Genomic DNA, 26989 nt, shown 5'->3' on the forward strand with positions numbered 1-26989 from the left:
TCCAGGTGTCATAGATCAGTCAGACCACATGAATTAAAGATTACTTTTATTTAGACATTTTTCCAACACAGAACCTCACAGTTTGACAGTAACACATACAACACCACACAGAATAGTTTTCATCACCAGAAGAAGTTGCATTAATACGTACTCATAGAGTCCTGATTCTGACGCTGACAGCTGTCCGTCAGAGCTGTCTGAACACAGACTCTCGACTCTGACCAGAAGTCTGAATATCACTGAGATGATGAGACCATGGCTCTAAATTGCACACATATGTAACACAGGGAACATACACACTTCCAGAAATGATAATTCTGATCCCTCATGATTCCATGAGTGTTCCTGACTACGTTTAATCATGGAACATCATATCATACAGGTCACCTGTAAAAAAATAAATAAGTTGTTAAATATATTTGTTTTTCCCAAAACAACAAACAGTTCAATGAGTGTGTAAACAGAAAGGTAAAACAGTTTCTAACCTTATAGTTCATTGAATGAGAAGTTCATCGTGCTACATATATTTATGTCTGGTGATGATTTGTACAGATCTTTACAGAGGAGAAGAGATAGTCTTTAGCGGGCCATGTGGAGAACATTTTCCATTAAATACTTAGGAACAGAGCTGCTCACACTCAGACTTCTTCAAGTTAACTCTGTACCTCGGGCATAAAAATAAATGTCTTTTGGGTTAGAATGAGCTGTGATTGTTACGGCAAATACCCTCCCAAAGTAAAACATGAAGGATCCAAAGGCTTCATGGGACAGAGAAGAAAAACACCTCCTGAAGTGGAAACACGCAGTGATCACCACGTTTAAAACAGAGGTCACACATTTTACAAAGACAGCATCTGGATTCTTTTTCATGAGGCAAAGGAAACAGCCTCTCCTCCTCACAGTCTCCCTGATGACCAGCAGGGGGCCACTTCAATGTTTCTCTAATAGGTCTGTCATGTAAGTGTGGTTTGGACAGCTTCCACCTTTCTTAGTTCTATGTTTTCATCTCAGACTTTTTTCTTTTGAGTTTAAGCTCCCAGTGTTTAGCCCTCCCTAGCGTCAGTGTTACACTTCGATACAGCCACTAACGTCTCCAAGACAAAGCAAAGATGGCGTCAGTCAAAGCTGAACAGGTGAGGACTTCAGACTGTGAGAGTGTGTACTTCTTCAGAAGACACCGTACTTAGAACACATCTCAGTTCCTCCCAGGTGGGAACCAGCTGGTGAGAAATGACCGAGCTGTTTCTCTGTAGAGAACAGTCACAGGGAGCACACACATTAAAGATGTTAGATGATCTGAATCGTAATTACACACTCTTCAATCCAAACCAGTGTTAGGGCCAATCTCAGTTGTCATTCTTACCCATTCTTACCCCTTCCCTTGGTCCCCTGTTTTAAGGACCGAGGGGAAGGAGTGAAAAAACATCTCTTAGAAACGAGATGCCACTCGATCCCCACTGTGTCATCATCCCTAAACGCTCTCTGGCTGTCTTAGGCAGAGCAACTGTTTATTCACTTCCAACAAAACACAAACTGATGAGAAACCAATGTCTGATTAAGACGACACATTCACAGCAAACAGACTCCAGTACCATGCCCGGCATCACAAGTAACGAGATGGCTAAGTCGTGAAAAGTGAACATTAAGTGAATGTTACAGTAGGCAGGGCTGTTTAGCCTTTCCTCTTGATCTTACAGAGAATTGGCACACCCCTTCAGCACACGTGCACGAGCAAAACCAAGGGCTAAGGGGTAGAATTGGGATTGGCCCTTAGTCTGGCAGTATTCCCAGCTCTGACTGTGCTTCTAACACAGGAAAAACTGGTCATGCTCAGTGCAGCTTTACTTAATGTGTTGTGACGACACCTCCTCTAACTTTAAACTCTGAAAACTAATGCAAAAATATCTGGTCAAAACTGGCATCATCTTTGAAAAAGTTTAAAGGTGTGTAAATGTCATTTTTCCTTGTTGATGAAAATTGTGACGGTGCAATCACTGAGGATTTTGCAGCAGCATGAAAAAACAACTCCAGTGCATGCAGTCTGTGGCCCAGAGCTTTAAATATCAGATTCAGGTTCAAACAGTGGGGACAGCTGTGACAGGGAGCCTCTGATCAGGCTGAGACAGTGACTTTGATGATCACAGCAAAAAAGCCGCGAAGCACAGAACCACAGACCAAGCTGCTGTGTTTCAAAAGTTGTGAGTGAGAGTAAGGTGGTCATCAATACAACTACTGGTCCTATCAGTGTCTGTAATAACCCACATCATCTTACTGGGCTGTATTATAAATTTGATCCTCTTTTTGACTTCTCATGACTTTTTATTTGTGTTCAAGTAAACTAAATGTGCCACCAGGGGGCATTTTTTAGGTTAGGACATTTTAGTGTGTGGACTGCAGCTCCTGCTGATCTTCTGAAGATAAAGCCTCGTCTCCAGAGAGTGGTTCAATTTGGTTCATCTTCCTCAAACCAGGACAGGTCCCCAAAACTACTGACCCATACCATTCTACTTTTGGGTACCCTTCTGTTAGGGTGCCAGAGAAACTGATCCAACCCCACCCACTGAAATTGAGCTGTTTTGGGCTACGTATTTGAACAAACTTGTCCTAGGTCCTTCTGACTTATCAACGCCAAACTTAGCCTGAGTATACTACCCACAGTGAAGATCAATAATCATAATTGAATTTTAATATTTTTTTGGGTGTGGCTACGACATTGGCTCAAAGTTCGGAATTTTTAAACTGTGTCCGATCTGCACGAACCATTAAGATCACACTTGTCTTTGCTTACTGTCTAACTGTCCAGTACTTTCACAACACCTGAAACTGGGCTGGATTATAAAGTGCACGCTTGTTGGCTTTACTTACTGCTTAACTACTCACTACTTTACCTGTAACTACTGGTCAACATCTGGAACCAGGCAGACTACTTTATAATCCAGCCCAGTTCCAGATGTTGACCAGTAGTTACAGGTAAAGTGCTGGGTTGTTGCAGTGGAACTGTGGAAGCTACTGACATCTGTGTTTCTATGATGAATAATGCTGGGACACTTTATTCACACAGATACTCCGGTCAGAAAGTAAAGAAAGATACACTGTTCACAGTTCGGTCTTTTATCTATCCTTTCAGAAACAGCATTACAGCAACGGCAGGATGCATGGAGACTGAATGAATGTAGAGGATGAATAATGTGTGACATCAATGTCAAACAGCCACTTATCAGTAGTGCATCTCAACAGGGTTGGCAGTGTATGGTATCTGAAACAATAAATAACAGAAGGTGAATCAGAGACAGTGTCTACCAGATGTAAATGATGCGCCCACTAGCTATTCAGCATTGCCACATAAACAAACATAAACTAAATGTTTATTCCCCACTAAACACTCCTTCAACATAACTTGTAAGCTATTGAAGTACTTACTTCCTCAAGAATGCATCACTGATAACTTATAAGATGCTTTGAAGATGCTTTTAAACAATCGCGGAATCTCAGTTCGGGCTATACAACTTTTAGGACCCCAAGCTGCCCGCATAAGTGGCCTGAATAAAATTATATACAAAATAAGCATTTTGTATATAATTTTATTCAGGCCACTAACAACACAACAACGAAGAATATAGGAAATTTGTAACAGGAAATACTGGATAGTTAGCAAAGACAAGTGTGATCTTAATGGATCAGTAACTTAAAAGGAGAATTACAAAGTGGGGTCTCTGTGTGTTTAAAAAAATATTTTTTATGTCTGCATGTCATTATTATTTGAAACCCATACTCATCAATACATTACAGCTTTTAACTTTATCATTGGTCTACATGATCTGTATCCATGCTGATTCTTAAGAGGAAGTGATACATCAAGGTTTGCATAGTTAAAGCATATGCCCAGGAAAATTACACTGTTTTGATAAGGTCAAGGTAAGACACGGGAAACTACACCGTAAGACTCCAGGACTTACACTGCAAGATGTGAGTGTAACTACCCCATAGATACCGCAAAATGTCATGGTTCGTGTGTGAGAGTTACCCCAACAGTTGAGGAAACTACACTGTAAGAGACAGAAAACTACACTGTAAGACGTGGGCCGTAATCTAAAGTGCTACCAAGGTTTTACGTGGGCTGCATGAAATGACAGCAGCAAAGTTATTTCTTCTCCCTGGTCACAGAACCCCTGAGGACTTGAACACTTCTTTTTCTGACTTGGTTACATGTGTCAGTGTCATGAATAACACAGAGTCTGAACATGTCCACAGAGGGACTCTCACTGAGCGTGTGTGGGCTTTACAGAGGGACTCTCACTGAGTGTGTGCAAGGTTCACAGTGTTGTCGTGCAGCCATGAGACACAGTATGAAGGTAGGTGTGAACTTAAAGCAAACATTAAAAGAGTTCTCTCTGCGTCCGCAAAGACTGGTCTACTAGAGGATAGACTATCACAGACATAGACACAGACACAGACACAGACACACACACACACACACACACACACACACACACACACACACACACACACACACACACACACACACACACGTATACACGTTTCATTTATAGCTATCTGTCTAAAGAATGGGTGTGAATAGTGAATATGAGATGCATATTGACTGATAAGCAGATAATAAAAGGTATTTAGATTATTTTTACAGAGCATTGTGTGTTATACAGGAGCATCCACTCAGCTGAAGACCAACAATAAAGGAAACTACAAATTTACGTTGTTCCAGCTGAGCTCACAGCTGACACCTTCAGTGGTTCTCTCAGCTCAGCAGGCCTGTCCAGTGATAAAGCTGCTTGCATACCTCTGAGTGTGTTTGTCTGCGTATGAATTAAATGTGTTCAGATACATATGTTTGCTTTTCACTCTGCTTCACTCCTGGGTGACACCCAAAGCTTCAAACTGCCTCCTGATGTACTGACTAGGGCCCAACCCATAGAGATTTGTTGAAGCAGATGCTCATTCCGATATGAGTGGCAGAAATAAAGTTCCGATAATCAATTTCTAAGCTGATTTATCCTAAAAAATATATGATGAATAAAATATTTTCTTTGTTTGGTTTCTTATCGCTGACAACAACAATATGAATTACAGTCAGAACATTTTACTGCTTGATAACACTTTGTCCTTCAGTATCTGTTTAACTTTTTAAGTACAAAAACATGAAAAAAAAAACATCAAACAAAACAGAACTCATAGCTATGTTTTGGGTAGTTTGGAGCCTTGAGCTTGCCGTAGTTATGCTAAAGTCAGCCTTGAGCTTTTCCATCTTCCTTCCATTTTGGAAAACATTTGCCTGTGAGTATTTCGACATTTAGGGACGGATCTACTAAAGGCCCAACTGGTATGTGCAGACTGTATGCAGATCATCTGAACCTACAAAATTCTGGGGGGAGGAGATGCAGAGGGATTTATCTGACCTGAAACTGTTAGCGGGCATTTTGTTTTTTTGCATCTATATTTAGCACATTAGCATGTGCTAAATCCTCATTTAAACATGGCTTGCACCTGTTATTGATGCAAACTCAGTCTTAGTAGATCACCCATCGATACTGCAGTTTTTTAGTTTGTACATGTAATTTAGTGCTGGTTATCTGGGATCTTAGTGGACCAGGCCCTTAGAGTTCTCAGTATTCTTTACAAAGAGTAACTGTGGTATGTTTCTATGATGAATATAACCCAAGCTATGTCAGTGTATACTAACTGCTAGCATATCAGTCTAATTCTATGTAAACATCAGCATCAAGCTAGTCCAAGGTTTTTGGTACATAAGGAGATGTATACCATGTTGAACGCATTGATTAGGAATCTATTCTTGTGAGAGAGTCATGTTCATTTCTTTGTGTGTTCAGTTTTACAGACAGGGAGTAACTTCAGCCTGGTTAGCACAACTTTAGCAATGACTGAGAACTGAATGGAGTCAGAGCTCCATTTAGTAGACAAACAGCACAATGACAGCTGTCTGTACGACTCTGACACTTGACAGCGTTAACTGTTTCAGAAAACAACGTAGAATATGTCAGCGTTTAATCAGCAAAACTCTGGCTGATGATAATTGGCTCAAGCCCTGTTACTGACCACATCCAAAGTACTCCTGGAGAGACACTGGCAGTGACGTCTTCAGGAGTCTGATGATAACACAATGCTATGTTATGGTTATAAAGTCTGTGGCTGTATCAGCTCATACTTCACACTGTGACGTGACTGAGGTGCATCATAAATGAAAGTTCATGAGGACTTCCTGAAAGGAGTCTGATCCCTCCCGTTTAAACTGAGCAAATGTAAGGGTTAGGATGACGTGATTTGATTCACATTTATTTAAGACTCATTTTCCCCTCAATACATGCCTGTTGTTTTCTCTTTAGGAGTTGGCAGTAGTGTTTGAAATCAGTCTCGTTGGTGTGTTTATACTTGTGCGTCGGACAGTTTTCAGTTAAATGGTAAATGGATTTGTACTTAGACAGTGCCTTTCTAGCTTTTGGGACGCTCATAGCTTTACACCACTCCTCTCACACCCAAGACTATAGTTTTCCACGCTGTGGTTTTCCTCCTCCCCTTACGGCAGTGGTGTACAGGTGTGATCCAGGATGCTGATAACATCACTATCAGAGGTGGCTCAACACAGTCCACTTCAGACCCCCTCCCTCCCCTAAAGGAGAACCATGTTTGAATGTTTGACTTATTTGGTTGAAGATGGCAGTAACACACTGCTTTCCCTTCAACTGTTCAGCTTGAAAAAGCTTCCTGCAGTAATTAATGACAGGAAACACTGAGATGTTGCCATGGAACTCACCTAACACTCTCTACATTTCCCAGCCAATGAAGACTAAACTACAACCATTAACTGACTAATCTGAAACCACAGAGGAGTAAAATACTTATTTACAATTTATCTATAAGACCACTGACACATGTGCCAACACTCAGTTCAGACCACAACGGGGCAGGGGCGAAGCGGGGGCGGGGTATTCTCATGGTGGACCACTGAGCCTGGACAGGATTAGGCATGAAGGAAAGTGAGTCATCTGAGGACAAAACATGAGGCCCAGTTTCATTCAGCTGTTTCCAACACTTATGTCAGCTTTAAAGAGAACGCAGCGTAATAAACATATCTCATGGACTCGATCTGGTTCTAGGGGAATTGTGTCCTCTTCAAGCCTTCTAGGATCTTGCCCAGGCCCAAAGATAAAAAAGTCTATATCTATAATTATTTCTGCTGATAACAGCAGATTGAACCCCCCTCCAGTCCATATTTTTATGCTTCCTCCATTCCACACCCCACCATCCAGGCTGGATCACTCACTTTCTCTCCTTGTCTCTTTGTGATGGTGTCGTTGTCATGGGAACCCTGCTGACACAGCTACTCTGTTTGAATGTTGGTTAATGAGAAATCACTTCAGGTCGAAACCCTGAGTCATGGACTGAGCAAGGTCCTTGCCCTAAAACACACAAATAACACAAGAAGGAAGAAAAACAGGCTTAGAGCTTCATGAGGAATCAGAAATAACACGACGGTTCTTTGATGTCTGACTTGTGAACCTTGACAGGGAAGTAAGATATTCTTAATCTTGCAGCTGAAAAGAAAGAAAAAATATAAAAATAAACAAAGAAATACAAATAAAAGACAAAATTATTATTATTATTAATTATTAAATTACTTATTATTAAATTAATTATTAAATTACTAAAAGTTATAAGAATTTTAATTGTTCTCTCTGTTTTTCTTTTGTTCGATGTAAACTTGCATATTTGCTTGTTTGTCTGCATAAAAGAATAAATGCAAAAGGCATGCTGGCAGACAATATTTTTGTTTTTGCTGATCATGTGTTATTTAACATTATATTGAAGGTCTGTTAAGTGATTGAGGTGATAAAAGAAAAGGTGAAATGACACACGACCCTCTGCTTTTTTGTTCCCTCCAGTGTGAGTAAAAAACGGAAAGGTCAAAGGAAAAGTAGATCAGACTGAGGCCTGACAGAGACATGCCTCATGTACTTCCTCACTGTTGGGAAACACCTGTTTTCTGGCATGCTGGATCAGTGGAAGGAGCCCACTCTGGAGCAAGCAAGATGCAATTGTACTTTCTCCAAACTTCAGATATGGCTTTGATCATGTGAAAAGGTGTGATGGACATACAGCTACTGGAGACTGAGAAACTCAACTTCTTAACATTGCAACAGTGGAGGAGGCTTTCTGATTGCTGCAGGTGCTGAGGTTGAAATAGATGCTTTTAAAGACAGCTGCATGAGATGAAAAAAATAATCTTTAAAGCTGTCAACCATGCGAAACTGCAAAACTATCCCAAGGACGGTACTCGGAATCAAAATGGGCACAATACTCCATTCCCAAGACCAGAGCCAGTCCTCTGTGTTATCCACCCATAGACAGCGCCGCTCCTAAAACTGCATTAATCGTCCAAAAACTTGTGTTTTTCACCAATATTCCATCAGGGCCCGCTCTGGGTTAGTCCTCTGCTGCAGTCTGTGTCACTCTAGGCAGCGCTGTGTGGCTGGATTGACCTCTGAACTGATGAAGACTTTGTTTACGTTTGCCCCTCCGCGCATGCGCAGTACTCTCTGGAGTGCTGACTTCACTTCCTCCTTTCTTTGAGGGGCAAATGTAAACAAAGTCTTCGTGAGTTCAGAGGTCAGTACAGCCACACAGCTGCAGTCTGGAGTGACACAGACTGCAGCAGAGGACTAACCCAGAGCGGACAATGATGGAATATTGGTGAAAAACACAAGTTTTTGGATGACTAATGCAGTTTTAGGAGCGGCGCTGTCTATGCCCCGATGGATCCCATTATACGGACGTCTGCTGTACGATTTTGGATCTAAATATCTCCCGAAGCACTGCTTGGATCAGGAAAGCCTTCTAGGTGAGTTTTTTGTTCTACTTCATTCTAAAAAACAATGTAAAAGCTGTATAAACCGAACTTGTCCTTTAAGACCTGCACAAAGAGGAGGAAGGACGCCTTACCTTGAGTGAAGGTCGAGGAGGCCTCACTGGTCTTACTGGTTGGACTGGCTCTGCTATTGGTTTTGGCTGCCTTCTGTCCAGAGGTTCCAGGTCATCGGCCACATCTGGACACCCAATGTACCCCCCAGCCCCAAACACTGATCCAAGATCCCCATCTAGCAGATTCTGGCTGGCGGGGATGTTGTAGGTCACAAAGTTCTTGTCTGCGGCCGAGTGTTCGACGTTGTGGGTGTCGGCAGTACTGGTGATGGTTTTGTTGGTGATGCAGATACTGGCGTTACTCAGTTCAAGTCCTCGCAGGTCTTCTGATGTCACGTCACTGTCTGAGCTGTTATTGGTGGGACTTGCATTGTGCTCTGGTTCCACAACACATTGGTTATTGTTTGCTTCAGGGAAAACTCGCCCACTAAACAGGTCCAGGACTTCCTGGTTGTCGTGGCTACCTAAGTCTGGATTTTCATTGCTACTGAGATCCAGGACTTCCTGGTTGCCAAAGCTGCCTGAATCTTGTTCTTCATTATTTTGTTTGATACTGAAGTCTAGTAGTTCTTGGTTGTCATGGTTATCTAACTCAAGGTCTTCCTGATGTCCTGGATGGGATAAATCCAGCAGCTCCAGGTTCCCATGGCTACAAGAGTCCAGCACTTGTTGGTTGTCATAGGTACATGGTTCAAGCAGTTCCCCTGTGGTGATATTGTGGAAGGGTTCCAACACCTCCTGGTTGATATGACAACAGGAATCAGGAATTTCCTTGTTCTCATCAATCACCAGCTCCCAGTTGTCAGGGCTAGAAGGTTCCAGCACCTCCTGGTTTACACTGTTACACAAAACCAGCGGCTCCTGGTTCGAGTGGCTACAAGGTTCAAGAACTTCTTGGTTTTCATGGGCATGGGGCTCCAGCACTTCCTGGTTGCTATAGTTAGGTGGTCCCTGCTGCTTGTTACTGTCACTGTGGCACAAGTCCAGTACTTCCTGGTTCTCCTCCTCTGGACTGAGCTTAAAGCCATAAGGGTCAGAGTCTCGTGCCATTTGAGAGGAAGTAACTTCAAACCCATAGAGATCAAAGTCCAGCTGGTCTGGCTGTGTGGAGGCGGGCTCTGGGTCAAAGGCCAGATCAGTTTCTGGTGGTTCTGGGCTCAGTTCAGCCTCGTCAGGATCCAAGAGGGTATGACTAGAATGTTCTGGGCTGAGTTTAAACCCATATGGGTCAAAGGAGGACTGACTAGTGGATTCATAGTCAAAGTGAAGCTCTCTCTGCTGATCCAGGTCAGGCTGGATGAAGACATTCTGCGAGTCCAGGCTGGAGGTAACTTCACAGGACAGAGAATCTCCTTTGACCCAGTCTGTTTCCAGTGAGACCAGCTCACTGTGCTCAGGGAGGGCCTGAGCTGAACCAGACAGCTTACCTGTGAGAGACGAGAGCAGGCGTATGAAACACAGACACACATTCAGCTGCAGATCTTGAACAATCTTATCCACAAGTTTAAAGGAGGCTTTAAGTAGACTGTATGTGGAGGTATATCAGGAAAGTCATCAGACCTTCAACCCCTAATATCTTACTAAAGATGTATGTGAATCTTAAAGTAGAACAAACTGGATCATACTTCACCTTGCATGTGATCCTCTGTTGTCTCTCCTTTAGCTTCTCCAGCTAATGATCCCAGGCTGTGCTCTTCAATGTCAGAGGGAGGAGAGACCGCACCAAGGTCCAGCTCGTACCCATTTGGGTCTGATTCTACAGAGCACTGACCCTGAGACCTCCATCCTTGTATAGGCTCTGGCCCCAGATCCTCCGATGAGCTCTGAATAGGTTTAAATCCACAAGCATCATCGGTCACAGCGATGGCGTCCAGGTCTTCACGGCTGTAGCTGATCTCAATGTCGCTGTCCTCGTCTGGGAACTCGGACTCGAAGCACTGAGTTCCCGTCGATGCCTTGTTTTCAGCGCAGGAGAGACTAGTGTCTGCCTCCTCACCACTGTTTCCTGCCACCTCATCCACGCTGACGTTCACCTCAGGGAATAAAACGTCTGCGGCAAAAGGATCGCTGCCTTTAAAAGGGTCTGAAGCAAATCCACCTGCAAAGAGATGATTGGATAAAAGTTATGAGAAACGCCAAAGTCAATTTTTTATTCATACCTCGATATTTTTGGGCCAAGGTACGATATATGATGAATAGCTCAATATTTTGCCTTAGACTTGAGATGACACTTTCATGCATACAATTACACCAGGATGGCAAAACTAGATTTAAACTGATTCAGTTTTTTCTGTGTATTGGGCTTCCCTCAGAGCATTAAAGCATAAAGTCTCTTAGTTTCTTTTTTTCCAGGGGCAAGCTTGCAAAATAAAACAATCTTAGTTAAAGCAGGGTGCCAAATGTTAGGCAGGCTGCTTTATTAACCCTCTGGGGTAAATGGGTTAAATGGCTGTTTTTGACCACTTTTGATTTTAGCTTAAAATATGACCTCAAAATTTGGTCTCTATTTTTCTTTTCCTTTTTTTGGCACAACTAACATTTGTGATATTACATTTATTTATTCTTTTTGATTTAATGTATAAACACAGTGGACCTACAGTCTCTCTCTGTCTCTCTCTCTCTTATATATATATATATATATATATATATATATATATATATATATATATATATATATATATATATATATATATGTGTGTGTGTGTGTGTGTGTGTGTGTGTGTGTGTGTGTGTGTGTGTGTGTGTGTGTGTGTATTTATATCAGACTGAAAAAAGTTACGATTTTTTTCATGTGGAAACTATATTCATTTATTTAATATTGAAATCTAAAAGTTTTTCAATTTAACATATTTCTCACTACAACAACTTGCAATACTGAGTTCATGTCCAGCATGGAAAATCATCTACTCTTTCACCCCCTCACAGTCACAAGGATGTGCTAAGTACCTAAACATGGCACCTTTGATTTGACATGAACCAGTACTTGATACTACAGACAGAATTTGGTTGGTACCTATTAAAGTACCGGATTCAGTACATCCCTTGGTAGATGCAACTCCAACATGAGGTATCCTGAAAGGCTGGATTGAAGTTTTGCAGTATAGCACAACATCAACTCTGTATGAATCAAATGAAGAAGGATGTCTCCGTCTGCTCTAAGGTCAGCTGACATCCTATCTGAGGCAGCAGGTTGTGACTTTGCTGTAAAGAAATATAAAGTTATCTTTAACACTAAAACCAACACTGCAGTCTTACAGATGCTTTGGGATTTTCTCTAACGTTAGCTAAAGTTACCCTAACATTAGCTCCTAGCTGTGTTGTTCATCATGTCTCTTTGTTTGTTGGGGGTTTATTGGCCTGTTTTGTTCTAAATTTTATTCTTGGTGATGGTGCATCATTGGTAGCTGTTGCCCAAAGGGCTCTATTTAAGCTAATGTTAGCTTCTAGTCAAGATAACAAAGGTTGTCAAACGTTGTGCTGAATAATTCAGTGTAAATACTGTAGCTCCCAACTACCAGAGACACGCTCTTGGTAAAGATGGTAAAAAGGAGGTTTTATTTCTGTCCTGACCAATGCTAATACTCTGTCTTGTTGTCTGAGATGCTGATGCTAACCAGATGCTGTTGATCAGGTTTGCTCTGGGATCTTTAAATTTACTCTGTAATTTAAGCTTTTTATCGACCTTCTCAACAATAAAATGATTCAGATCTCCTTCCAACATGGACTTTGGAGCCTTTTGGGTACTGAAAGATGATCTGTGATCTTTCTGTCTCCAAAAATCATCGACAACACCCTGTAAAATGTCTCCTACTGTGACTCCTGCTATGGCACCTGTTACTGAATGTTAACCGTTTGTTCGAGTGAGTAAGGGGGTTGACTTAGCCAGAGGTCAATTGGGCACTAGTAGTTTTTTTCAGCAAATACTACAGTGAACCTGACACAGAGGACCTGAACTTCATGAACATTATATCCAGGACTAAGAGAAACAGGTCTTCAGTACTCACCAGATGAGTCAGTTTTGGGAAAGAGATCTTCATTGAAGAGATCATCTACGATTGAAGTTAGAAACATGTAAATAAAGGACAATAATACAGACAATAGAAAAACAGTGATGCTCAAGCATCGTTTCAGTTTATGCCCTTGATTTAAACATTGGTTAGGAACTGTAAGTAAAACACTATTCAGAGCAGAATCTGCACCAGGAGTCTTGAAGTTGTTGGCTGAAGAGGCAGGGATGGAGCCACAAACAAATCTACAAAGTCAGACTTGGTTTTCTCAGTGTTCAGCAGAACCTGAATGACTACCTGACCAAACCATCAGGTCAAATAAGTTTTCCCTCAGTCTGCTGCTAAAAACATTGCTACAGCTGTAATCTGAATACTAAACTGTGGGCACCAACTCACCCAGACTGAAACAAACCTGCTCCACCTTCTTTTCATCAGCTATTACACCAAAACCATATTAAATTTCAGAAGAGATAAAAGTTCTGTAGTTTGTCCTGTGGTGACGGAAAAGCCGAGGCCTTTCCTGTATGACCTGATCAGGGCTGGCAGCCAAAACCCCGAACCAAAGGTTTAACACTACCTGAACCTGACACATGGTTGAACGTCACGTCTGATACTTACGCTCACTCTGACAGTTGGCAAAGGGGTCTGCCTGGAAGAAGTCCAGCTGGTCAGTGGGGTTTGGATTAATAGAAGACTCTTCTTTCTCCCTGTCTTTGTCCTCTTCATCAAACGTCTCTCCCTCCTCTGGGTAATCCTCAATGTCAGATCTGTCCATCTGCAGTAAAGCAATAATTACATTTCATTTGATTTATTCCAGTAGATTCCTTTATTCTGCAGTCATGAAACTGTCTTTCATGGCAGCAACAGAAGTTTATCCTCTGAGAGTTTGTTTTTGGCTTAACAGGCTCCCATTGTTTTAAAGCTCCATTTTCACCAACTGGTCTGGTTTGGGTCAGTAGAGTTTGGTACAGTTGGATCAGTAAAGTTTGATCCTGTTTGTGTTTCCACAGCCAAGCGTGCCCCTCGTGGTAGGTGGCGTGTACGCTGCATATTGATGGCTGTGATGGCATAGCAAGGTTATGGGTTTATTACCACTGTCACACAGGAAGTGACAATTCTTTCCACCAATTAACAGACTGCAGTGTTTCTAGCTTCACTTCCTGGGGTCTGATCAGTCTGGCACCCCAACAGAAGGGTACCAAAAGTTGGGACAGTACGGTCAGTGTTTGGGGACCTGTCCCAGTTTCAGTCAAAGGAAATGCCACAAAATTTGTGGAAAGAACTGAACCACTTGGTCAAAGCAGGGCTTCAGAGTCCCTCAAAGTTGTCCCAGCAGAAAACAGGGAAAGGTTGCTCAGCTGCTGTTGGCTGATCACTACATTGGAGGTTTGCTAACAGTCAGGGGGTGTGTCATGCTTGAGTACTGTACAGTTAGGAGACCGGGGCCTCATGTACAAAGAGTACATACGCACAAAAACATGGTTAACACTCTTTTTCACGGCAAAGTTCAGATGTATCAAGAGTGAAATGACCATAGAAATACGCAGTGCCTCACGCCCCCTTCATGGCTAGCGCAAGCACATTTCTACAGCTGTTGATCCTTTGATTCTTTGGCGTCACTCAGAGCTGATGCAGTCAATGCAACTAACACACTCATGAGTCTGTATTTATCACTGTGCGCGATGGGTGGCTTCTTGGTGATTAAATTTATTGGTGTAAGTGTCTTAATATTAATCCCCCGTGATGCACATTGACCATGCGCTCCCCAGATTCTATCCAGTCTTCACAGCATCATTAGTCAGAGGTTCAAGTTCTTGACTTGCCTTTTTTTCTGGTGAAACTACAGCTCCATATATATATATATATATATATATATATATATATATATATATATATATATATATATATATATATATATATATATATATATATATATATATATATATATATATATATATATATATATGAATAAATATAAAGGGCAAGAGCAAGAAATGATATGCAGGTAAAAGACCACAGGGTGGATTTGAACCTCGGCCGCCTGTTTCAGGGTGAACCTCAAAGAGCGCGACCTGGTCCACTAGGTCGTCTGCGTTTCAGCTCAAATGTATCTAACAAGCTCCTGATGGTCTCTGTGAGCAAAATGCTCATGTTAATAACCCATTAATTAGCTGTCTTCATAATCCGTTGAGCCCTTTTCTGGAATAGTTTGCAAGAAATTGTTACATTTCATAGAGGGATGATCCCTCTGAGCCCAGCTGTTTGTGAAATGGTAGGACACGAGACAGCCTGTAACTGTCTAATCTAGCCAGAATGGCAGCAGATGGTTTCAGTGGACAAAGCATTAAAGAATGTTGTGTTAAACACTCTCCAACAGCCTGTCTGTCTCCACACTCTTCAGGTGAGACAGGTGGGCTGTGGTCCTGTACCTTTGTTGAGCTCGTTCCACTGTCATCAGCTTCTTCTCTGGTACCGACAAGGTTGTTGCCAAAAGACGACCCACTGGCTCTCTGGACAGCCCACCACACACAAACACACACACACACACACACGCATGCGCACACGCACACGCACACGCACACAGATGTTCAGGGGGACAAAGATGTAGAGAGAAATTCACGTTAGTCACATGAGTGAATGGATGAAGATACCATGCTCTCTGCTTTGTGTAAATCTTTCAGCTGCTTCAGGACACGTGGGGCCGTGGGGACCTGTCCCAGCTGAGGAGCAGCTACGCTGGTCAAATAGAGACTTCTCCATCAGGTGAGTCCCTTCATGGGCAGGGTTGGTCTAGGCAAGGTTGTAGTGTATCAAGACCATACTTATAATGCTTTTGTTTCCAGCTCCTCTCCCTCCCTGTCTTTCTCCTGGTGTCCTGCTCTGTCCGCTGGCTGATCCCCTCCTAACACACCTCTATAGAGAAACAGCATCCTTTCTTTGGAGCGTCTGCCCTGCTGCTGTCCATCAGAGAGTTTTCTCTAAGCTCTGATAAAATGTCTCCTCTCTCTCAGCAGCTCTGTGTTTCTGTCAGGCTGTTGATGAATCTTGCTCTGTTCGTGAATCTTCTCCTCTCAGGCTAAACATAGCTTTCTATTTCTGAAAGTCTGTTTTCACGTCAGAGGAATCTTGTGTGGCCTCCCTGATGTCCTCTCCTACTCTTCCATTGTTCCTGTGGCTCTGTGCTTTGAATCTTCAGAGGGTAGCTGGTTGGTCTTTAATAATCGGCTTCAACAGCTGGCTCAGCTCCTGATTCAGATCTCTATCGGTGTGAGCAGTGGTCTGCAGTGACCTGGGACACACCACATCTTTTCATGATGTGTTCGGAATCAGGAGCACACTGGTCTTGGAGCAGTGAGCTGAAGTTTCCACCTTTCAGTAGTTTTCCTCAGAGGTCATCAGGGTAGAGTATCAAAGTGTGAGCTCCTTATGACTCACCTGACCTGGCCTGGAAAGTGACTGAGTGCACAAGTGGAGGTTTAAGGCCCATTTACACTCAGTGTTAAATACAGATAGAGTCTTCTGTCTGTGCTCTGCGTTCATTTCGTCCGTATTTCTGCACATTTCCATGAAGCTTACGGATATGAACCAAGAGCAGAGCAGGACCACTGGAAACCGTGGGGGCAGTGTTGCTGTTACTACCCCATACGTAGCTTTAGTGAGGCACAAAGAGGAAATAACAATGGCAGACCTTTTAGGATGTATTTAACAGCCATTGGCGCCTGCTACAACGCTGCCTCTGTTTTTTTCTTCTATGCAAGAGGTAAATTATCAACACCTCCTCCATAGCCAGCATTCTTGATTTTGAGTTCGTTGTTGTCATAAGCTTTTGACTCTGGGCTGCCCTCAGGTGGATGGTTAACAGCAATGCCAGCAAAAGGACATATGAAAGTATGTGAGCAGTGACGGTAACATCGTTTGATATGAACGGATACAATTTCATATGTAAAAGGAGGAGAAATGGACCTCAAGACTGGTCCAACCAGGATCAATGTTCTTTACCAGTATGAGGTCAGCATAGGCAGGCAGTGATTGGCTCCTTCCCCAGGGCTTCATAGGGAGTGGATCATCCTCAGTGGTGTCTGCAGGGGAAGTGGACTCCTCTAGCTGGCTCTCCGGAGTGACTGCACCTCCTGAGAGGGAGCACAGAGTGTTCTCCTCCTTCCAGAGAAAGAGAGAAGGGGGGAACCATGGGGACACAGCATGTGCATAAAACAGATAAGCACAGGTGGATCAGTTTAGGTAGATTAGCACAGCTAGATCAGCACAGCTAGATCAGCACAGGTAGATTAGCATAGGTAAATCAGTTTAGGTAGATAAGCTCAGGTAGAGCAGACAGCATGCGTTACACAGATTGAGAGGCCCTGTGTATCTGAACCAGCTGCACACCTGAGATAAAGGCTATCATAATAGCGCAGGCTGAAGTTACAGACCGAGGCTAACAGGTTAGCATCAACAGCAGGATCAGGACACTGAGACCGCTTAGTCATCCTGTGATGAAGAGTGATGAAGTGGACTGAGTCTGTCCACACACACACACACACACACACACACACACACACACACACACACACACACACACACACTGCCATACCTGCAGGATCTCTTCGTAGGACTGTCTGATGGAGTCCTGCAGAGGAGTGTTCCTCTCTCCAGCCTCCTCCACCTTTCTCTTCGCCTGCTTCACCTCCTCCCTCAGCTTCCTCAGCCTCAGCCTGGCTCTGGCAAGTTCCCTCTCATACTCCTCCACCTGGCTCTCCTTCTTCACCTCCTCTGACTGCAGAGACAGGATCTGGAGTGTGTGTGTGTGTGTGTGTGTGTGTGTGTGTGTGTGTGTGTGTGTGTGTGTGTGGGGGGGGGGGGGGGGGGGGGGGGGGGGCACAGAGAGGTGGTCTGCTTTTAGATTCATCATCAGAATCTAGAGGTTTGAGGGTCCTACACTGTCTAATGTTGTTGATTCAACTACCACATAATGGAGAGTTTGTTAATGAAGCAGTCACCCGGAGCAGCTTTTTCAAAAACTGCAACAGGGTCCCTGAAAGACAGTCTTACAGACAGGAATGATACACACTCTGTTCCCCCTGATCCGTCGCAGTGTGTCCTTACCTGCTGGCTCTCTTCATAGCAGAGCTGTCTGGTGGCTTTGATCTGCTGGATCAGCTTCTCTTTGTGCTTCTCTAACTTATCCAGAGTCTCCTCCAGCTCCTTACGGTCCGACTGCTGCTCCTGAAGCTCCAGATGTTCCACAGCCACTGCATTTTCAAGCTCCTGTAATCACACACACACACACACACACACACACACACACACACACACACACACACACACACACACACACACACACACACACACACACACAGATTAATAGGGTAGTCTGTTAAAGAGTCTGTTGGCTCCAAACATGTAGACTGTCTCTGAAACTGAAGACTTGATGAGGTGCGGCTGGGACCCAGCGATGGAGTCGTCTCTCAAGAGGTCAAGGGTTTGATTCCAGCTCCTGTAGTTGTATGCTTAAGTGTCCTTGAGCAAGACACTGAACTCCAAATAGCTCCCCCTGTTGGTAAGCGGTGTGGGGATGGGAATGAATGATCTGGTCAAACTGATGGTTCCTACCATAGCAGCCTGTGGCATTAGGGGCTCAATCCCAAACCACCTCCTACACACTACCCCCTACACACCACCCCCTACACACTACCCCCTACACACTACCCCCTCACGACCGAGTGTCACTCCAAATGAAGCCACACTTATGGCTGCGGAGGGCACTTTAATTGAAGGGGACGGGAATAGGAGACCCTCTTCACTTTATGGGGAAAGACATCGTTGCCATGCCATGTGGCTGTTACGCTGTGGCACGGATTACGACTCGCTACAGACATACTGGTTCATTTACCATATCAGAGAGAGAGGCGGTTGGAAACAACAAAGACTTAAAGCAGTGGGTATTTGGGGTGTAGTGTTGTCCATCTGCAGCATGACTTTAGTTTTCAGCAAAGCGGTTCAGCTTTCCAACCTTCAGAGTCAAACTAACATCCTTTGTCTCTCTGCGGCCCTCTTTTTTCACTGGTACCCCTCACGTTCTTCATAGTAACCAGTTTGGTTTTCCACCAGCAGGGAGCCAAGTCAGAGCCACGCTATTGCATAACCATGATATATCAGAATGTCTCTGCATACAGCGCCGTCGGCTGCAGACACTTGGGACTTGGGCAGCAACAAAGATGGCACTGGAAGTGTTTAAAAATAGGCAGAAACTTGTTTTACATTATTTCCCCGGACTGTCTGCTACACAGAGTGTGCCTCTGTATGTGTGTGTGCATGGGTTTGTGTGTCTGTGAACACATCGGGGCTGAACTCTGATCTTACCGAGGGAAAATTCAGAGAAAAATCTCAGAATCTGAGGAATTCTGTGATTTTTCTAAGACTGACGTCTTGAAATATATACTTTCAACTCAGGATGCTCTGTGAATACGGGCCCTGATCAGTAGGACAAACAAGGCATTTCTGCTTAAATTTCTCCTCCAGCTCGAGTTTTTTAATGAGGAAACTCCAACAAACCAACAGACGACTCTCTCAGCAGCTTTTATTTTGACAATAGGTGTTTTTCACACTGATTGTTGATCACTGTAGCCCCGCCGCCAGCCCCTGGCATAGTCGGTGCTTTGCTTTGGCCCAGCAAAGAGTTTGTTCGTGCTAAGAACCAGTTTTGAGCACCTGGAGCCTAGGGATTGGTACAGATCAGATGAATTAGGTGCTTTTATTGGTACCAACCAAATTCTTCCTGTAGTGCAGATTCATGTAAAATCAAACGGTACCATGTTTAGATACCTAAATGCATCATTGTGACTGTAATGGAGTGGAAGAGGAAGTTTTTTTTTTCATGCTGGACATGGACACAGCATTGCAAGTTTATATATATATTGAAGAGTAAATATGTTAAATTGAAAAACTTTGAGATTTTATTAATAAACATATTAATATTTATTTCCACATGAACACACAAAAGAACAGAAAATTGGTACCCCTGAGTACCGATACCAATTGCCTGGTAGCAGGCATTGGTACTGTATCATGTCAAATGTGAAAGGTACCCATCCCTACTGGAGCCGGAGGTTTGTCAGTGGAAACACAAAGAACAAGTGCTAAGTAAGGAAATGGCCTGAAAGAGTTGAAAGTTCCAATGAACCACTTCACCAGTCACACTCATGGTGATTAAACTGTTGATTCACCAGGAGGGAGAAAACAAACATTCACAGCTGAGAACCACAGTCCTGACTGAATCTGTTAGCATGCTGACACAGCATGTGGAGGCTTATCGGAAACTCAGGCTGAGGAGAAAACCAGAGGATCCTGGGATTGTGAGAGGAACAGGGGGAACATGGGAGCTTTGCTGTACCCAGCTTTGGGGGATTATAGTTACCACCACCAGCACCACACTGAGGATGAAGTGTCTGTTCCTCTCTGGAACAGCCTTTAAGGTGTCCTGGCTGCAGTGAGCAGTGTCATTGGCAGATTACTACATGTGAGTGTCCAAAGTGATTCAGCTGTTCCTAATGATGATGTCCTGATGGTTCCCCTGGTGGTTTGGTTAGAACAGGTCTTTCTGGTTACCTGGATAATAAAAAATGATGTCTCTTCCATTCCTTCCACACCACCTCAGAAATTAAAACTCACTTTAAAACAGTGTCTGTTCGCTGTGTATTTTACCCATCACTTTGGTAAAGTGTGAAGATGTGAGCCCTCTTTGTTATCGAGTTTCTGTAATCTCAGATAGATCTATCTTTAGACATTCACTATGCTCCTCATGTTGCTCAGCCCATGATCTGGAGTCTCTAAAGGCCTGTTTGTGCTGCCAGCTTGTCTCATTTTTAACATTTAGTATAAAGACATACAGAAAGGTACAACCATCAGCTAGAGCTCTGTAACAGACTCTGAGAGGCTTCTGATGAGGTACATGTCTCTGTTACCAGTTAGACTGATCAATATCCAGCAACTTGATATCAGAAACTCAACTGTAACCAGTACAAAGAGAAATCGAGCACTATAAATCAAAGAATGATGCAATTAAGCTCTACTGTTTGAACCGTTACACCACACAAACCACCAATGATCCCGTATTCTGCCCCCTCCACTAGCACACCTGCTGTTTCACCTCCTGCCAAAAAGGCTCTGGACTGGGTCAAATGAAGGTAACGATTGTCTGTGATTTCAGATAAATTAGTCAGACAAATCAACCTCTAAAATCATAGAGACACTTCACTTCAGTCACTTTTGATCAGTGGGGGCAATCAGCACCCCTCATGGCCCAGTTGATAAGAGCCACAGGCTAAAGAGCCCACGCTACTGCTTCCTATCCAAACATTTCCCTCCAGTTCTGATCAACCCATTATTTCATGCATTTCATTCAATTTCCCCACAAAAGTTGTCAAACGGACTGAAAACAGAGTTCGGGGGACTAAATGACATGATTGTAATGGTGCACATGGAGAGTCCAGCATTTGAGCCATACGGCTAATGGTGCACACTAATGTTGGGATTTTGATGCTCTGAGTCAGGTTTTTACCAGAACGGCTTCCAAAGTCAATCTTCGGCTCAGAAAGTCAGATGAATCTCACCACCCCTACTGAATCTTTGTTATGTGCTCCTCACTGGACCAGTCACTGAGAGTTTGTTGTACATTTGTAATGTTGAGCAGTAAGTATTCTGACAAAAAGCAGTTGTTCAGAGAAAGTATAAGATTTGAAATGTGAACGTTGTCCTTCATTTCTTATTCATTTTCTTTCTTTTTATCTGTTCTTGTTTATGGTGTCACTCTTTGTTTGTATGCTCCATCAGCCTCTCTGAAAATGCAAGACACAGTTTCCCATGCTGCACTGTGCCTCGTCTCTGGTGTAGGATTTTGTACACTCCACTGTGTCCTGTATGAAAAAGAAGATTTGCCTTAAGAGAAGAACGGAGCATTGGTTTAACTTAATTTTTAGACTGTACCAAATGATCTGCAGTCTCCTCATGCTCTTTACTGACACCTACAGGCCTTCACTGGCTGTTACCTTCAGGCCCACAGACAGATTGGGTTTGTGGTCCCTCAGACTCGCTCTGACTTTCAGTGTCCTTGCTCTGGTGATAATCTGGTGGACCCTGCTGATAGATAAACTGGTGTATTGTATATTTCTTGCTGCATGTTGTCTGTGTCTCTCTTAGCGGGTTAGTGGTGTGCACAGACTTGAAGGGCAGGGCAAAAAACGAAAAAAAAGGCTCGTCCAGCACCTTCTAACCTGAAGAGGGTTTTTAAGGTCCGTGTGTTTTCCAAAGAGGAGTGTTTATCATGTTTTAACCAGCTAAGGGGTTAGTTTAGCATGCACTTCATAAAATTTTTTCAGCAATTTGGCTACAGGGAACCCTCCCTACCCCTTCCGTACACACCACTGCAATGGGAATATTCTTGTTGAAATCAGGGAGAAATATTTTAACAAAACGTTGTATTATTATTATTATTATTATTATTATTATTATGATAAGTATTATTATCATCATTATTAGTATTATTATTTTTATTATTATGAAACATTGATTGCTTGAAACAGATAGCCTCCTGGATATGGGCAGCTGTGGCTCAGTGGTAGAATAGTAGCCTCTACGAAGTGTCGTTGAGCAAGACACTGAACCCTAAATTGCTCCCACTGTTGGTCAGTGGTGTGTGGATGGGTGTGAATGGATTAGATCAGACCTGGGCAAACTACGGCCCGCGGGCCACTTCCGGCCCTTTGTACGTCCCTGTCCGGCCCGCGTGAGGCCAATCGTAAACATAAACATGAAACTCGTGCGGGTGCATATGTCTTAATACTCCATCTATCACAGGCACTGAACAAGACATTGTGGTTTGAATTCTCCCTCTCTTTCACTGGCTCAGTCTGTCTCCTCCACCTGAACTCTCTCCTGTTCTGAAGACTGAGTGCCGTCGCGTACACGTGCAGCGCGTATGCGCATCACACACCGAAGATGGACAACTTTACAACGATACGCGTTTCACTATTTTAGAGTCAGCATTCTCACTATAAAATTCACGCTGCTCTAAACTCTCCTGATTGAAGAGGATGCTAGAGCAGAGTTACGTTAGTTTAACTCCCGACATGTCATGTCAGCTCCAAAAAAGAAAGAAAGGAAACAGCTAAGGCTCTGATAAACTCTTCATCAATAAGTGCTGCACAGTTATCTGTCTCTGTCTCTGAAGTCTCCTGCAGCGTCTCTGGATCAAACCAACTAAGAGAGAGGGGGTGGATGGTTTCTGAGTTTTCGATATAACGCCCAAGTACAGGACTTGATATGATTAGTAAAATATTAGAGCTCACAGAAGCAAACTTAAATTTTGGGGACTATCAGGAGAAATCACAAGCGAAGAGAACAGCGGGAGAAAGGGTGTAAAGAATGGGAGATTCCCTCCATATTCAGGAGTGTTGGCAGTCTGCCAGCACTCAATCGGTAAAAGTGAGTTCATGTATGACAGATATTGACAAAGACGAAAACTTAAGACATTTTCTCTTTCATTTTAGGATTCAATAATTGTTTTTTTTTCTACTTGACCTATACACCACAATTTTACATAACCTAATATAAACATTTACAGAGTGCTTTATTCTTCTGATTATCAGTTCCAGCTATTCAAAATATTTAATTTAGAGCATTTTACATGGAAGACAGTTGGTGGCCCTCTGACACAATTCAGGTTCCTCATGTGGCCCCTGGTAAAAATTAATTGCCCACCCCTGGATTAGATAAAACTGATGGTTTCCAATAGGAAAATCCACCATCAGTGTGTGAATGTGGTGTGTATGGGTGAGTGAAGACTGGCAGAGCAAAGTGCTTTGAGTGGTCTGAGAGACTAGAAAAGCGCTATACAAGTACTTGTCAATTCCATTTACCATAAAGGCAGTGTTTACCATGACCCCAAACCTCAAAAGACTCCCGAAGGCAGAGCCAGCAACATATCTGTGTATTACCTCCTGAGGGGCAGTTTAACAGAGTCTCTGTGATCAGCATGTGTCAGTGTGAGCGACAGGGTGAACGGGGTGTAAACCCTGTTTCCACCAAGTGAGCCAGAAAAAGTCCCCATATTACAGACCCGTCCCACTTTCTGGTACCCCTCTGTTGGGGTTCCAGGCGTACTGATCAGACCCCAGGAAGTGAAGCTGGAAACACTGCAGTCTGTTGATTGGTGTAAAGAATCATCACTTCCTGTGTGACAGCAGAAATAAAGAACAACATGTTACCCTGCCATGTTTACTTGGTCCACTTCCTGAAGAGAAGTTTCTGTTGGTTTAGAAAATGGCGTCACCAAACAGCCTTTTGTAGGATTTATTAGCAGAGTACACAGTTGCGGTGCTATACCATCATGCTATCACGGAGCTGACATGGCTATCAGCATCCAACTTACACACCACTGGGCTGAAATTGGGGTTTAGGGTCCACTTCAGGGTCCAGAGCAGACAAAAGCCCTGTTTCCATCATGCAGTCCAGTTTAGAGTTTGGTAAGGGTTGGATCAGGGAAGTCTGATCCTGCTCGTGTTTCCACAGCTAACCGTGCCCCCTTGTGGTAGGTGGTGTGTAAGCCGGACTCCAATAGCCACGTCAGCTATGTAACAGCATGACGCCATTGCAGTGTAACAGTGTACCCCGCTGATAAATCCAAAAAAGACGAGAAATGTGACACAGTAAACAAAGAGCAACGATGAAGACATCCAGCAATTTGTCTTCTTTGTGATCAGCATGTGGCTCAAAGAACAAATCAAAGAAAAAGAACAATGAAAGAACAATCAAGCTTTGTTCCAGAGAAGAGTGTGTGCCACCAGGAGAAATACAGTAGCCGCTGTCACACAGGAAGTGGCCAATCAACATACTGCAGTGTTGTAGCGCCACCTACTGGCACCCAAATGAATTGGTCCCAAAAAGTGGGACGGTGTGGTTCAGTAATTTGGGAATCTGTCCTGGAATCAGTCAGTGGAAACATCACAAAATGCATGCTGTAACAAAACGAACTGAGCTGGACCACTTGGAAACGTGGCTTTAGTCCAGAGCAGACAGACGTGATTATATGTTTATATTCAGTTTTCACGTGAGCACTGATATCTGGAGAACTGGACTCATGGTTTCAGTCTCTTCGGATCAGAAAGTGTTTTTAGTAATGCCTGATAATTATCTGCTGAGATAAACCAACCAAAAAGCCAGTTGCTGTGCGAGGCCCAATAACCATGTGCTGAATTGTGCCATTTTTGACACCCGTGAAGCAGCCTGAGCCTTTTCCTGTTTGTTAGGTGCTTTGATAGCTCTTAGAATAAAGTAAAGATCAGCTAATGTTATCACCATGGAAACAGAAGCAGACGCTGTGGTCAGCAGATGTGAGGAGTGCTGCTCTGTTTGCTGCGAGGGGACGGTCAGAGGTGCTGGTGGAAGCCATGCAGACAGTCAGTACACGGTTACTACAGGCCTGCTTTTGTTTGCTGACTACGGGGACAGTCCAGGACTCATGCTGTCCAGCACCTGCTCTGATCCAGGACCTGGAGGGGTCTGACTGACACCTGGAAGCTGTTTAGCTCAGCTGTGCTCCAGTTATCTTTCCAACACACATGTGCAGAGAAATGGGGCTGAATAGAAGGTGTTCTGCTCTGTTAAAAAGAGACAAATTTTTAGATTATGATATCCTAGAACCAGAACCGCACCATAAGACCCAGCCTCCAAAGGAGGAGCAGAAACTGTTGGTTCCCTGAGCTCAGAGACAGATGGTGGTGGAAAATGAGCAGTACAGGGTTTCAGGGTCCTCCTGCAGTCTGACATCTGTAAACTGGAACCAGCAGACCTGGTTCCTTCAGGATCCCTCAGGTAGATGATTGACCCTGCTTTACAGCCTCTGACGAGTCCAGCAGCACTCTGACATCACATGAGAGCATCATGGGAGATGCAGTGATGCAGGAGTTCCAAACTGGAAACATGACGCGCAGAAAAAGACTAGCTGCATGTCCCCATCACGTGATGTCACAGAGTTGAAAACATGTTAGAGCAGGCATGCAGAAATCAAAAAAACACAAACACACACACACACCAGGGAGAGATGCTGCGGTCTTCTTACTCTGATCTCAGCTGCCTTAGCAAGGACTCTCTCATCCATCTCCACGGCATCCGTGTCCCTGGAAGACGACCAGCAGAGGAGACAGGAGTGTTTGAGGAGGGAGGATAGGGAGCACTCGTTCTTCTTCCACTCTGCCTTCTCCCCATCCTGCCCCCCGACGTCCCATGATCCCTCTATTTTCTCCTGCTCTGCTGGCTCCATGGCTGCCCTCGCTGGCTGTCGCTACACTGCAGAGGAGGCGGAGCTACCTCACTGAATGTGTGTGTGTGTGTGTGTGTGTGTGTGTGTGTGTGTGTGTGTAAAATGTAGCCTTGGTTTGTGCCTGTGTGTTTCCGCGGCGATGGATGCATACAGGCAGAATGCACCAATGTGAGAGGGGGATGAGTCAGGATGGAGGAGAGGGCCCATCCATCCAGAGAATTCAGTTCCTCCCCTTTAGTCTCCTCCCCCCTCATCCCCTCCCTCCTCCTACCATCACTGCACCTCTCCTCCACTCTTCCTCACATCCATCTCCCCTCCTCCTTTTTCCTCCCCCCTCTTCTTTTTCATTCCCAGCCACTGCAGTATGCATCACTGTTCCACACACACACACACACACACACACACACACACACACACACACACACACACACACAACACCGAAGAGTAACCAGGCCATTCATAAAATCCCTGGCAGCACAGAGGCAGCAGTCTGCAGGTGAACTGAACCAATGGTGGAACAGGGATGATCAGGTTGATCAGGATGCTGCTTTTCATCACAGTCAGTTTTGATTTTCCACCCCCTGGCTTTGATTCTGTCAGAGAGCTGGTAGAGCAGGCTTTTCACATGTGGCCATCCAGATAACCTGACAGATTAGCATCATGAATACATCATCCTGACTTGTGGTTGATGCTACGAAAAGTTTTCAGTTTCAGCAAC

General features: G+C 43.8%; 1 protein-coding gene across 3 annotated transcripts; it reads right to left on the reverse strand.

The window, feature by feature from the left end:
* Window positions 1-29: 29 nt before the first annotated feature.
* Window positions 30-26390, reverse strand: LOC141804018 (uncharacterized). 3 transcript variants are annotated; one of them, XM_074688217.1, is made up of 10 exons: window positions 26044-26389; window positions 18060-18221; window positions 17548-17745; window positions 16956-17114; window positions 15386-15466; window positions 13575-13731; window positions 12954-12998; window positions 10580-11047; window positions 8971-10376; window positions 30-7430 (listed from the first exon to the last, which is right to left on the reverse strand). In XM_074688217.1, exons 1-10 carry the CDS (start codon window positions 26269-26271, stop codon window positions 7383-7385), a joined length of 2952 nt encoding a protein of 983 aa, XP_074544318.1. In that variant the 5' UTR covers window positions 26272-26389; the 3' UTR covers window positions 30-7382. The 3 variants fall into 3 exon arrangements, with proteins under 3 accessions (XP_074544318.1, XP_074544320.1, XP_074544321.1); XM_074688219.1 differs by having other exon boundaries at window positions 26071-26387; XM_074688220.1 differs by lacking the exon at window positions 12954-12998 and having other exon boundaries at window positions 10580-11032; window positions 26044-26390.
* Window positions 26391-26989: the final 599 nt, after the last annotated feature.

The sequence above is a fragment of the Halichoeres trimaculatus genome, unplaced genomic scaffold (genome assembly GCF_033239565.1).
Source record: "Halichoeres trimaculatus isolate MK-OKI-2021-1 unplaced genomic scaffold, fHalTri1.1 fHalTri1_scaffold_15, whole genome shotgun sequence".
NCBI lineage: Eukaryota > Metazoa > Chordata > Actinopteri > Labriformes > Labridae > Halichoeres > Halichoeres trimaculatus.

Excerpts from the sequence above, each read along its gene's own strand:
- LOC141804018 (XM_074688217.1), bottom strand. The coding sequence starts at position 26,271 with ATGGAGCCAGCAGAGCAGGAGAAAATAGAGGGATCATGGGACGTCGGG. Across the intron at positions 17,746-18,059 it reads GCTATGAAGAGAGCCAGCAG|ATCCTGTCTCTGCAGTCAGA; the intron begins GTAAGGACACAC and ends CACACACTCCAG. Across the intron at positions 11,048-12,953 it reads TCCCAAAACTGACTCATCTG|GTGGATTTGCTTCAGACCCT; the intron begins GTGAGTACTGAA and ends ATCTCTTTGCAG.